This window comes from Salvia hispanica, chromosome 6 (assembly GCF_029641045.1).
Source record: "Salvia hispanica isolate PSC_SH4W2 chromosome 6, Shi_PSC_v1, whole genome shotgun sequence".
Taxonomy (NCBI): domain Eukaryota; kingdom Viridiplantae; phylum Streptophyta; class Magnoliopsida; order Lamiales; family Lamiaceae; genus Salvia; species Salvia hispanica.
In genome coordinates, this window is record NC_142697.1 from 47,010,426 (window position 1) to 47,023,806 (window position 13,381).

Genomic DNA, 13,381 nt, shown 5'->3' on the forward strand with positions numbered 1-13,381 from the left:
AATTTATATTACTAAATAAAATTGATATCATATTTCAGTCATAACACATCATCTAAATTAATTAATTTAAAATTATAATGAAAATGAGACTTTTATCTATTCCACTTAAAACATAATCAAGCAATTTATTGTAAAACTTTGCACAAACCAATTGTATCAATACTTGGTGGCCAAAGTGCGTAATATTAATTATTTAAAAGAAGTTAGAAAAAGCCACAACTTTAAAAAAGTATGAATTATTTTAGCATGCACCTTCCATGTTCATACTAATTTCAAGATGCTTATAGTTAAGAATTCCATATCCAAACATTTTAAAATAATACTTTATTAGCCATTGACAATAATTCATCAAAGTAATGTCATGACTTGCCATTGATGTTCACCTATTCTTCCTTCATATTCTCTCTGTATTTTCTGCATCCTAAGAAAAAAATTACTATATCAATTGGAAATATGGCGGCTTATGCATCTCTGGTTTCTCTTATGCAGATTTTCCATCAGCTCCAACATCATCCTTCGCCTCCGATTTCTATGGACAAAAAACAAGTTGAATCTCTCACTGAAACTGTTATGTTCTTGCAGGAATTTCTCGAAGGTTACAAATCTCCTTACGCTGAGGGGGATGAGGCAGATCCGTTAGAGATGCGCATTGCTGATGCGGTTTATGCTGCTGAAGATGTCATCGAATCTCACATTGTGCATCAAAGTCGGCCTTCTGTCGTGGTCTGGTACGAGGCTCTGCGTGGTGTGATAGAAAGAATGGGTTTGATCAAAAAATCATCAACACTCATACTGGATACAATTGTGTTTCGGATTCAGTGTTTGAGAGAAGACAAAGTGATAAAAGACATGGATTGGATCATCGCAGTCAAAGGTGAGCTGTTGCAGAGACAGGCCTCATCATCGGCTGATTCCTCAACATCTGTAGACTTGTTGTATGAGAGTGAGGTGAAGGTGATAGAATACATGGATTTGATCCGGAAAGAAGTGATGCAGATCTTTGCACTTAAAGATCAGCTGAATAGAATATACTCAGAATCTGGTATCCCAAGAGCTCCAGTCTTTGAGAGTCTGGAAAAGGTGATAGAGGGCATGGATTTGATCAAGAAAGAAGTGATGGAGATCGTTGCACTCGAAGAGAGGCGAGCCTCAACATCTTCAGACTTGCATGAGAGTTTGCAGAAAGTGATAGAAGACATGGACGTGATCAAGAAAGAAGTTGTTGCACTGAAAGATCAGCAAGTCTCATCATTTGCTAGCCCATCAACATCTTCTAAGGAATCTTCTCTTTCTATGCTGAACAACACAACCATGGTGGGCTTTGATGATGTCATGCTCCAACTCATGGAGAAGCTCGTTTATGGAGAACTAGGTCGCCAACTCATCCCAATCGTAGGGATGGGAGGAATTGGTAAGACCACTCTTGCGGAACATGTTTATGCACATCCATCTATTAGTCATCATTTTGATATTTGTGTTTGGGTTACGATCTCACAACAATATGACACAAAAGATCTTCTTCGTGAAATTCTATCCCAAGCCAATAAACAAGGGTTAAGTCGAATGAGTAAAGAAGATGAAATAGGACTAGCACTCCACAAATGTTTCACACATAGAAGGTATCTAATTGTGTTGGATGATATGTGGAGTATTGAGACATGGGAGAAGCTACAACGATATTTTCCTGATAATAGTAATGGTAGTCGGATAATGGTGACAACTAGGTTATCAAATTTGAGATCTCACTTGGATACCAATTATGACCTTGAAATGAAATTTATGGATGAGAGTAGTAGTTGGAAAATGTTCTGCAAAATTGTGTTTAGGGGAAAAAGTTGTCCTTTGGAATTGGAGAAAATTGGAAAGAAAATTGTGCATAGTTGCAAAGGACTTCCATTATCAATTGTTGCAATAGGTGGTCTTTTGGAAACAATGGAACAAACAAAAGAATGTTGGGAATCTATTAGGGAAAGCATGAGTTCATTAGTGAATTTGGAGAATGATAAGCATTGCTTGAAAATATTGAAGCTGAGCTACAATCATTTGCCAGTCTATCTTAAACCATGCTTTCTATATTTGGGAATGTTTGAGGAGGATAGTAAAATTCGAGTGTCGAGAGTCATCAAGTTATGGGTTTCGGAAGGTTTTCTAAAACCAATAAGCGGCAAGAGTTTGGAAACAATTGCAAAAGAGTACTTAGATGAACTAGTTAACAGAAATCTGATTATCATTCACAAGTTGGGGTCAACTGGAAACATGAAGTACTGCAAAATCCATGATCTATTAAGAGACCTTTGCATAAAAGAAGCTGAAAAGGAGAGGTTTTATGATGTGGTCAGGCCACATAGTCCTCAAGGTACGTGTAGCCAACGACGTGTAGCTATTATGGAAAGTACTCCAAAGGAGAAAGTGGTTGATGCCATGAAATCTAGACCATATGCCCGTACATGTATAAGTGATTCTGAAACAATTGAACTATTGTCGTATTGGAAATTGTTGAGGACATTGAGACTACGCGATGAGGGTCGATTTCCTGGGCACTCTCTGGAAAAATTATATGAGTTGGTTAACTTGAGGCTTCTTGTCGTTCGTTTTAACTACCTTAGCCAAGTTCTTTCTTCCTTGAATTTCCTCTGGAGTCTACAGACATTAATTGTTTTTTCTTCTGAAATAACAATTAATGCACCAGTTGAAATTTGGAACATGTCTCAACTGAGGCATGTTAAGGCCGAGGATTCAATGTTGCTTCTCCCGGATCCTCCGAGTGACAACATTGTGATCATGGAGAATCTACAAAGCCTGAAAGGAATACTGAATTTAAAGTGTGATGAGATGATGGTTCGTAGAATTCCCAACATTAAGAAATTGGGACTTCAGTATTACGGAGATGGAATTACTGGATTTAGGGAAATCGAGTCTCATGGCGATCACTTTTGTGTCCAGAATATCAAACTTCTGCAAAAGCTGGAATCTCTTAGCTGCGCGTTTAGGGAGCCTTCAAGATCTGATTTGTTTCGAAAGCTTACCTTTCCGCACTCTCTTAAGAGTCTGACTCTTTCGATGTTTGTAAATAAAATTGAAGACGTATTGGATAAGGTAAGTACGTTACCTCTTCTTCAAAAGCTCAAGCTGGGTGGATTCTTCGCAACACGCAAATGGGAAACAGTTGAAGACCAGTTTCTTAGTCTCAAATTTTTGTTCTTAGACATCGCAACTTTGGACTGTTGGACGATGGAAAGCTCTCACTTCCCATGTCTCGAGCACCTTCATCTTCACTGCATGAAAAATTTGGAGCTCCCTGCAGAAGTTGGTGAAATTCCGACACTGAAATCCGTGGTGTTGAGTCAATGCAGCATATCAGCAGCGAAGAGTGCGAAGAGAATGGTAGAGGAACAAGAGGAATTGCAAGGAGAAGATCAACTATCCTTTCAAGTTGAAGTTAAAATCCACTACAATGAGGACTCTACGCTAGTGAGGGGCTTGGCAACTCCCAACTTCAAAGTTGTTTGAGTGAGATTCCTTAGATTGTCAATAATACTACTACTAGTTTTTGTTTTCCATATATTGCACATAACGTCATGTGTTGTGTTGTTCTCATACACAACCTTAGATAGGTTTGTTTATGACTTAATTTTTTGTTAATCAACTATTAGGGTTGATTTTTTCAATTATTGAGATTTTATAGTTATTTAGAAATAATTACTCCCTTCGTCCCGGCTAAGATGACACATTACATGGTTGGCATGAGATTTAGGAGTTATTATTTAAAGTGTTTGATTGGAGACAGAAAATGTGAGAGTAAGTATTATAATAGAGAGAAAGAACGATGAATATTTTAATGTGGGTGAGAAAAATTTGTTGGATGTATTAAATATAGAGAGTTTCTAAAAAAAGAAATATATCATCTTATTTGAGACGAACTAAAAAAAACGTGTCATCTTTAAGTAGGACGGAGTAAGTAGCAAATCTTAGCAATTGTTGTTGTTGTTTGATTTTATTAATTAGTATCTAGGTAGTACTCTTTTCGTTCCGATTTAAGCGATGTCTTAATCTATTAACACAAGATATTTTCGTCAACACGGGATTTTAAGAATTGTTGACTTATATATATAACTAAAGAGAGAAAATATAGGTGTAAATATTAAAGGGAAAGAGAAAGAATAGATAAATGCTCCCACATGAAACTTCAAGCACACTTTGCCTGAGTTTCATTTGCCCAAGTTTCATGGCAAGTTCGAGCACATCATGTATTTGGGGTGGAAATAAGAAGTGGATGCAGACGGACCGCGGCCCGCGGGCTTGGCTATGTTCCCCACAGTCTGTGGAGGTAGTCCACGAACCCCATGCACTGACCCGTGGGAAATGTTCAGGTGGATCAGAACAAAACCCGCAGAATTCATCCAGCGACCACGGGAATTGTCGCACGCGGAGCGGGTCTACGAAACCCGCAATCCACGGGAATGGGTAACGAAAATTCATCCAACGATGGCTGATGAAACATTATAATCGCTCTAGGTTTATATAAATAAATGAACTAATTTCCCTCAATTTGATAAGCCATAGCTACCAAGTCCTGCCTCCCATTTTTTCTGCGCCCTATCAGCTATAAGCATTGGCTCGCCGGATATACACACTGTCCGGAGGGTCAGACGAGATCCTATAAGTCATCCCTATAGAAAACCCGACCAACATATACACATGACATTCACTCATGCGTTTAACCATCGAAACAAAAGGAAGAAGTTGAAGAAAAATCACAAGTCATCTACAACATTCTGAAGGCAGTCATTGATCATCAAAGACATCAAAGTTGCATATCAAGAAAATTATTCTATCAACAGGAAGTAACACTGGCCTATATTAATCCTAATTAACCATATCAACATGGTGAAAATAGCCTAATTTAGTCCATACCATTTCCACAAATATGTTCTCATAAGTTAGTGAAAAAAAACAAGAGAGGGGTTCCAATCCCATGGAAACTTAAAGCCTCATTCTATATATTGTTCTTCCTACACAAATCAGCCAAATACGGAACTAAGATGACCGTCAAATCAGCCAAATACGGTAACTCAGCATAGGTAACTCAATGGTTGTATTTCAAACTAGGAAACTACTTACCTACAGTCTTATCCTTCTCACTCCCACCGTAGAAATCTACGAAAAAAATTAGAACCAACAAGACAAAGCTATATAATCCAGTAAATTATGTTATATAAAAACAAACTCATCAAATAGTCACTAGAATTATAAGAGATGTTGAAATGCTTCGGAGGAAATATTTCAAGCACAACAACAGCTTATGCATCACTAGGAAAGAAATCAATGTTTGATTCAATATATCAAACCGAATGAACTGCAGTCAGCAGAAGATCATAGATGCTCATCTAATCATTCAACGAACTTTCTAAAATTTCTTTGCAGACCATAATAATTGCATGCGAGGATTCGTAAAGTACAACAACAATTACAACCATTTCCATATAAACAAATGAAGCAAAATCTAAAAGATAAAAAAGTACAGACAACACATGCTTACAGTTACAGGGCAGGGAGAGGAGGCGGTGGCAGCTATCAACAGTCCGAAAACAGCACCTTCGGTCCTAACGGCATCCAATTATCGTTTGGAGACAATACGGTCGTCCCATCCAAAGAGATTGCAGGCACAATCCCGAACAACAGGAACCTCATCCCATAACACTCCACCAAAAATTCAAAGAATGTCGTCCTACAATCTACGTGGCAAGCTCAACCAATCCCACTCGGGTCACTGAGATCTCTTCCTCAAATGCTGCGACACAGGGTAACCCTCGAAGAAGTCCAAGACTGCGCTTTCAAGATCCTCGACTGAGTATTTGATGTAATTCTCAGGGTGCCTCCCACTCTCGATATGGCTTCTGAACCTCCCAAGAAACGATCTATACGCAGGGAGGAGCTTCTCCGATATGGAAATCCTGAGCTCCTCGCGGAGCTGTGTCTCGGGAATCAACCATGTCGCCTGAGTTCTGTGCACCTCCTCAAACATGGAATTGAAAGCCTTGAACCTCTCTCTCAGAGCACTCTTTGACACACCGGATGAGAAACTTCCACTTACGTGCAAGCCCTCGTCCCTCAAGCAGTACAACACTTTCACCCACGTTGCCCGCTGGTAACTAGTTGCAGAGACCCGGAACTTCCCCGTCATCTTCCTTAGATAGTCATCCCCAATCATCTCCCTCAACTCCGGCGACCCCTTGATCTTTTGCACAATGTAATGAACATTATTCATCATAAAGATGTGAGCTAATGAAGTATCCTTATAGTGCTTAGACTTCCCATCCAAATTGAACTGCAAAATCACAATGATCCAAATCAAATGAAGGGCCAGCGTCGAAGCCTGCCCTTCGTACTCAGAGAAGTCCATATCCGGAACATTGGGATCGCTCGAGTACCTCGGCCCGGTGGAGGGCTTCGACACGATCAATTCGATTAAAGTCTGCTTATAATCCGAAATCAAACTTATGTAATTCATCACGTATCTAGTCAATGGATGAATCGTTCCGCCAGGAACCGGAACTCTCGAGGGCTCGCGAAGCACAGCGCTCTCGAATTCGGATAATATCCCTCTGGCCGCCTCGGCTAGCCTAGAGAGTATCTCAACAGCCTGAACCCTAATTGACTCGCTAGATTTTGACTCGAAAACGGAATCGATGTCAGGCAACAAATCAGATAAAGCATCGTGTAAATCGAGAATTTTAAACAGTTTCTCAGGCGATCGCTTGCTAATGCTAATCGCTTCTGCGAAATTGAAGAGCTGAATAGCAGGACCTTTGATTGTTTCCATGAAGCAGGAATCGTCGGCGGAGGTTCCTAAATCTTCGAAAATCTGCTCGCAGAGGCGGCGCTCGCTGGCGAAGAGCACGCGGATGCAGATCCTGGCGGCGCGAATCCAGCGGCGGATCTTCGTCTCGAGCGTCTCCCACTCGAGCTTCTGGATGTCGCCGATGCTGAGCTTCTCGACGCTGAGGCGGCGGAGGCTGGCGTCGACGGCGGACTTCCGGACGCTGGCGTAGACCTGGATGCACTCGCGGAGGTAGCCGGCGCCGATCATCCGCTCGGCGATGCAGCGGAGGTCGTAGACGGCGTCGCCGGGGATGAGATCTACCTCGCGGATGCTGCTGGTGGACTTGTAGCAGCTGCTGGCGGTGCTGCTGCTGCTCAATTGCTTCTCGTAGCTGCTGCTCTCGCCGATCTCGGCTTCGTTGCTGTCGAATTCCTGAGAGGCGAACTCGGGGTGAGTCGACTCGCTGAGCGACTCGGCCTCGATCGGGGAGGTGTGGGAGAGGAGGATGGTGCGGAACTCGTCCTCGAGGCGGGCCATGGCGATCTGGAGGGCGGGGGAGGAGTCGGAGAGGGAGGCGGAGTCCATGGATTTCTGGAGCTCGTCGACGGCGTCGAGGTAGCGGTCGATTTCGTGGCGGTCGCTGCTGAAGATCATCTTGTCGCGGGCGTCCTCGGAAGCGGAGGAGTCCCAGCGGAGGATGACGTCCTCGGCGGAGGAGAGGGCGGATTCCGGCGGCTCCATGGATGGTCAATCGTGGGGAGGTTGGGGTTTTTTTTCTTTTTTTTTTTTTTTTTTTTTTTTGGGAAAGGGTGATGATTGATTTTGATGGTGGTGGAAGGAATTGAATATGGAGAGAGAGAGAGAAGAGAGAGAGAGGGAGGGGCTTTGCTTCTTCTTGATTGCCGGGCTTTCGGTTCGGGCTTTATCTCTCTCGATTTTACAGTTTCTTTTCATCTTTTTACTGTGGAATTATTGAACAATCATACAAGTGAAGAAGATGAAGATTGGTTCTTACTTGAGTGGTTTTCGGAGAGGATTACCTGCGGCAAATCCCGATCCATCTTCCTATACACACTCTCAAGCATAAGTGATGGACCCACCATCATTTATTATGTTTGTGAGTGTGTATTAAAAGATAATCGGGACTTGCAGGTGATCTTTACTGGTTTTGTACTGACTGAAATTTTGAATTTTAGTATTTAAACTAAATTGATAAAGTTACAAATTTGAGAAACAACCATTTTCTTAAATTGTTGAATTTTATTCATGTCATTACTTATAAAATAAAAGGCACATATTATTGAAAAAAAATTAGTTTTGTTAATTTCTAGTTCATTTGTAATTTTAAAAAATACTGATTTTATTATTATTCTGACAATTTATTCAATTATTTCATGGTGAAAAATCTAAATATGTTGTGTGTCTGAATTTATTGATGACGAATATATGAATGAAAAAGTAAAAACTAAGGAATGTGATTGCCTAAATATACTAAATGACGTCTTTTATTCATAGTATATTCCGTGTTTCGCATCATAAATAATTTTCTCCAATTCAAAATTGTGGAATAATTAGAAAAATATATTCCCTCCGTCCCACAAAAAATGTCACACTTATGGAACGGCACAAGATTTTAGGAGGTTTTGTTTTGTGTGTTAAATGGAGAGAGAAAATATAATTTTTATATTCATGTAGAGTTATTTTTTTTCCTAAAAGAAAAATGTGACATTTTTTGTGGGACAAACTAAAAAGGAAAGTGTGACATCTTTTGTGAGATGGAAGGAGTATTAAATTATAATAATAATTGTTGTGCTTTTATAAATCACGGGATAACTAGAAAATGATCAAATTTTATAATTTTTTCAAATAAAAACATACTACTACTATATGCTACTACTTAGTAAGCTTTCAATTTGTAATTTATACTCATACTAGTAGAGTAAAGGAGATCAATTAAAGAAAATTTTTGATTATGTATATATATATACTCATATAATTACGTGGCCTATTCACCTTAGATAAAGGTCAATAAACTTTTTACAGCATGGAGCATTTTGAGCGACGGTGGGAATCAAAACGGATATTCCGATTACGGGTCCCACTGTTTGCAAAGCTCTTAAAATTTCCAAAAAATTCTTTCGTTTTGTGTTTTTTAGAAATAGGTTGAATATCCATTATATCAATTTTATTTAAATCTTTTAATTTATTCATAATTTTAAAAAAATTCAATTCATGAGTTATATTTCAATATTTTTTTATACATTTTCGCATCAAACGTCGCTCCAAGGGTGTTACTATATTACTATTTCATTTTAAATGGTTTTATAATTATAAGAAGCAATAAATCTAGAAGCATTTGTGTGATTCTCTATTGCTTCTAGAAGGTTCAAAATTTTATTTTCCATAGTATTATATGTGGCGCGTTTACTTTATAATATGTGCATGTCCTATAGTGGAGTTCTTTATTGTTAATCTAAATTACCTTGTTATAACATACTATTTCCCTTCTTTCTAAGTCTAGGAATCCATACGTGCCAAGTTACTATGACATCGACATGAACATACATGACTCATATTAACATAGACACAACACAAATTACTCAACACAATAAATCCGGTTTCACACAACACAATATTCAACAAATTTTTACTTCTTAAAAGTTACTCCCTCTGTCCACGAAAATTCGTCCTAATTTGACTGAGCATGAGTTTTGAGAAATGTAATAGAAAATGAGTTGAAAAAGCTAGTTGATTGTGGATCCTACTTTTATATATTAGTTTTATAATAAAATGTGAGTAAAAATGAGTTACTGGAATGTGAGATCCACTGCAAAAAATGGTTTGGTAAAAATGAAGTGAGACAAATTTTGAGGGACGGATGAAAATGAAAAAATGGGACAAATTTTGGTGGAAGGAGGGAGTAAAAGACTAATACTCCTAGGGCTGGCAATTTTTGACACGACACGATAACACGACACGAACCGGCACGAAATTAATGGGTTTGGGTCAGAGCTTATCGTGTTCGTGTCCTTATCGGGTCGACCCATTAAGGACACGAAAATTTCGTGTCGGGTTCGTGTCGGGTTCGTGTTATCCGTTAACAATGCGTGTTCGTGTCGTGTTCGTGTTATCCGTTAACACATAATATTTTAATATTATTATTCTTATTACACATAATATTTTTATATTATTATTCTTATTATTTTCATTTTTCAATATTTATTTTCGTGTCATTAATGGGTTCGTGTCGTGTTGATCCGAAACGGTTCGTGTCGTTAATGGGTTCGTGTCGTGTTCGTGTCTGAGAGTAGTGGGTCATGTTCGTGTTCGTGTTTGAGGTTTTCTTAACGGGTCGTGTTCGTGTTTGTTGTTATCGTGTTCGTGTCGTTATCGTGTCGACACGATAACGACCGGACACGCACGATTTGCCACCCCTAAATACTCCCTCCATCCCAGATAATTTGACCCAGTATTCCATTTCGGGCCGTCCCACATAATTTATCTCATTTCACTTTTACCATTTTTGGTAGTGGACCTCATATTCCACTAACTCATTCGTACCCACATTTTATTATAAAACTAATATTTTAAAAGTATGACTCACGTTTCACCAACTTTTTCAACTCATTTTCTATTAGATTTCTTAAAACACGTAACAGATCAAAGTGTCCCAAATTATCTGAGACGGATGGAGTACTTCTTAATGAACCTCTAACTACTACACCACGAATCAAATAATTTATTAATAAAAACAATAATAATTAGTGATGATTAATTACATGATTCTCATATGAAATTATTATGTCACGAGCACGATAGAAATTTGCTAAGCAAGCCAAATCTGTAGTGATACAATCTACTCCACAGATTTTAACCAACTTTTATTTTTTAGTTTTATTATAGTAAATACTCACACCAAATTATCTTAGTTTTTAACAGAGAATTTAAATTATTAAATAAAAAGAGAATTTAATGAAGTCAACTTATAGCAGGAGGTGACCGACACTCACACGTGCAAATATGCTCGCACGTACACAAAATGATAGTAGTAGTATTAATTACAGTTAAAAGAACTTATGTTTCAATAATGTATTATCAAAATTAAAACGACAGTGAGCTACATTGACAATAAAATCCCAAAAAAAGATATTGTTCGATCAAAGCATTAAATGGAGATAAGATTGAAATTTTTTGATTAAGTATAGTTTATGGTTCAAACTAGTGAATTTAAGTTTATGGTTGGCGATACAATAAATGAGGTGAAAATTAACTTCGTAAGAGCACTCCCAATGGAGGTGGCGAAAGCTCGGCAATAAATCGCCGGATTATCGCCGACCGTTGTGGCGAAGTCGGCGATAATTCGGCGATAATGTTACCGTTGTTACGCCGAGTGGCGTTTTATCGCCGGATTATCGCCGAGCGATCGCCGGCCACTGTGGGCGACGCTCGGCGATAATCGGCGATAATTTAATTTATTTTATTTTTTTTTGAACCCAACGGCTATTTTACATCCCACCCCTATAAATATTTCCTCCACTTCCTCCATTCATCACCCACAATCTTCATTCTCTCCATTTTCAATCTCTTCTCCCAATCTTCAATCTTCATCAAAATTATGAGCTTTTGGAAGAAAAGTTCCCGATCGGGTAAGGATAAGGGTAAGGGGAAAGAGTCGAGTTCACAAATTCCCAACACGGATGAAGCAAACGAGCAGTGGATGCACTCGTTGTTGGCCATGGGTTCTCCTCCCGGCCAACTTCCATACGGGGGTCCGTCTCCTTTGCAGACTCCTCCGGCGCGGAGACTTTCTCCGTACTTCAACTCTGCCGGCAGAATGCCCTTTCCAGCCGACGATGTGTATCGGCCCCAGTTCGACACCCCCGGATCAACCCCAGGCGACCAAGAATCTCAGGCCGCGACACTGAGCGCGGAGGACTTCGAGGTGGAAGAAACGCCCACCGAGCCGCCTTCTAGGAGCGGGAGGGGGAAGGCGCCGGCGTCGTCGGCTGCGACTGATACGGGTTCCGATGAGAGGCCGAAGCGGGTAAGGACTACTTACACTCTGCAAGAGTCCGAGCTGATAGCCACCTGCTGGGCGGACACGTCACAGGACGCGGAGCGCAGCAACTACCAGACTGAGATCATATTCTGGGAGCGGATTGCCGCGAAGTACAGGAGCCACAAGACTGCCTCAATGAAGGACCATGGCAGCGAGGCGATCCGTCGGCATTGGGAGCGCCTCATGAGGGACTGCGGCCACTTCAACGGTATTTATTCTAACTTGATGACTCACATGACGAGTGGCCAGAACGAGCACATGGTCCGAGATGAGGCCATCCGGATGTATAGTAGCCAGTACTTGTCGTCGAAGGGCTTCAAGTATTGGAACATCTACGATAAGCTGAAGGATCTCCCCAAATTCCGGACGGGAATGCACGACGCGCTGCACGGGAAATCGGTGCGCTCGCGACTTAGCGTTTCGGAGAGCGAGGGGAGCGCGGCCCACATCGACTTGAGTGGGGATGGTCCGCACGAGCGCCCGGAGGGAGTGAAGAAGGCGAAGGGGAGGCGGAAGGGGAAGGGCACAACGTCGGAAGTCGCGTCGGAATCCCTCATCGACTTAGAAAAAGCCACTTATTCGAGCAATGTCGCCAATCTGACCCAGATGTACACGCTGTACTTCACCGGCGGCGGGACCCCTGAAGAAAAGGCGGCCCTCTGGAAATGCATCCAACACCTGCAGAGTACGCTGGGCCTCGATCCCGACGCCCCTCCGGCCCCTCCGTCTTAGATTTTTTTTTTAAATCTTTGTTTATTTGCGTTTTTTATTTGTAGTTTTTTTTTCTCGTTGTATTATATTTTCCAATGATTAATACAACGATGAATTGTTCATTATTAGTCTATTTATTAAATACATTTGTAGGGAAAATTAAATAATATAAAAAATAATGATGTAAAAATGAAATGTTGAGTTAGGGAGAAATAAGGGAGAAACCAATGTAGCACTTGGCTAAAAACTGGGGATAAATTTTGGTGCTGATGTGGCGCTGATGTGGCAGGAGTTAGGGAGAAATAAGGGAGAAATAAGGGAGTGCCATTGGGAGTGCTCTAATTATACTGTCACATTTTGATTGACATAAATACTTTATTGCATCTTTTAAAATTTGGTAAGCTAATTAAAATATTAAAAGCTAGAGTCTCGTCACTTTGACAAAAATGACAAAGTTTATCAATTTAAAAAATAAATTAAATTTGTAATATCGATGAATTATACAGAGTTTAATTCATTACCAAGGTTGATTACTACACAAATCAGAATTATATTATTTTCCACTCTTAGTTAATAGTCACTTACAATTGATTATATTATAATTAATTTAATTTTGCGGTTCGAAATTAAAATTGTGACCTCTAAAAACATGGGAAAGGGTATAAGGTGTGAAAAAGTTCCTAATCTTTTTTGTTCACTATATGAAGACAAATTTTGGTCCAAATTGAATCCTTTAAACGCCTCTTCAACACCAAAAACCAACTCCAACCCCATATTTCTTATCAACA

At 40.0% G+C, this 13,381-nt stretch overlaps 1 protein-coding gene and 1 pseudogene across 1 annotated transcript; one reads left to right on the plus strand and one right to left on the minus strand.

Moving 5' to 3' along the window:
* Window positions 1–368: 368 nt before the first annotated feature.
* Window positions 369–3,525, plus strand: LOC125206996 (putative late blight resistance protein homolog R1A-3). The gene has a single exon (XM_048106205.2). It carries the CDS (start codon window positions 376–378, stop codon window positions 3,508–3,510), a length of 3,135 nt encoding a protein of 1,044 aa, XP_047962162.2. The 5' UTR covers window positions 369–375; the 3' UTR covers window positions 3,511–3,525.
* Window positions 3,526–5,388: 1,863 nt separating this feature from the next.
* LOC125205863 (exocyst complex component EXO70A1 pseudogene) lies at window positions 5,389–7,708 on the minus strand (annotated as a pseudogene).
* Between the last annotated feature and the right edge of the window lie 5,673 nt (window positions 7,709–13,381).

Excerpts from the sequence above, each read along its gene's own strand:
- LOC125206996 (XM_048106205.2), top strand. The coding sequence starts at position 376 with ATGTTCACCTATTCTTCCTTCATATTCTCTCTGTATTTTCTGCATCCT.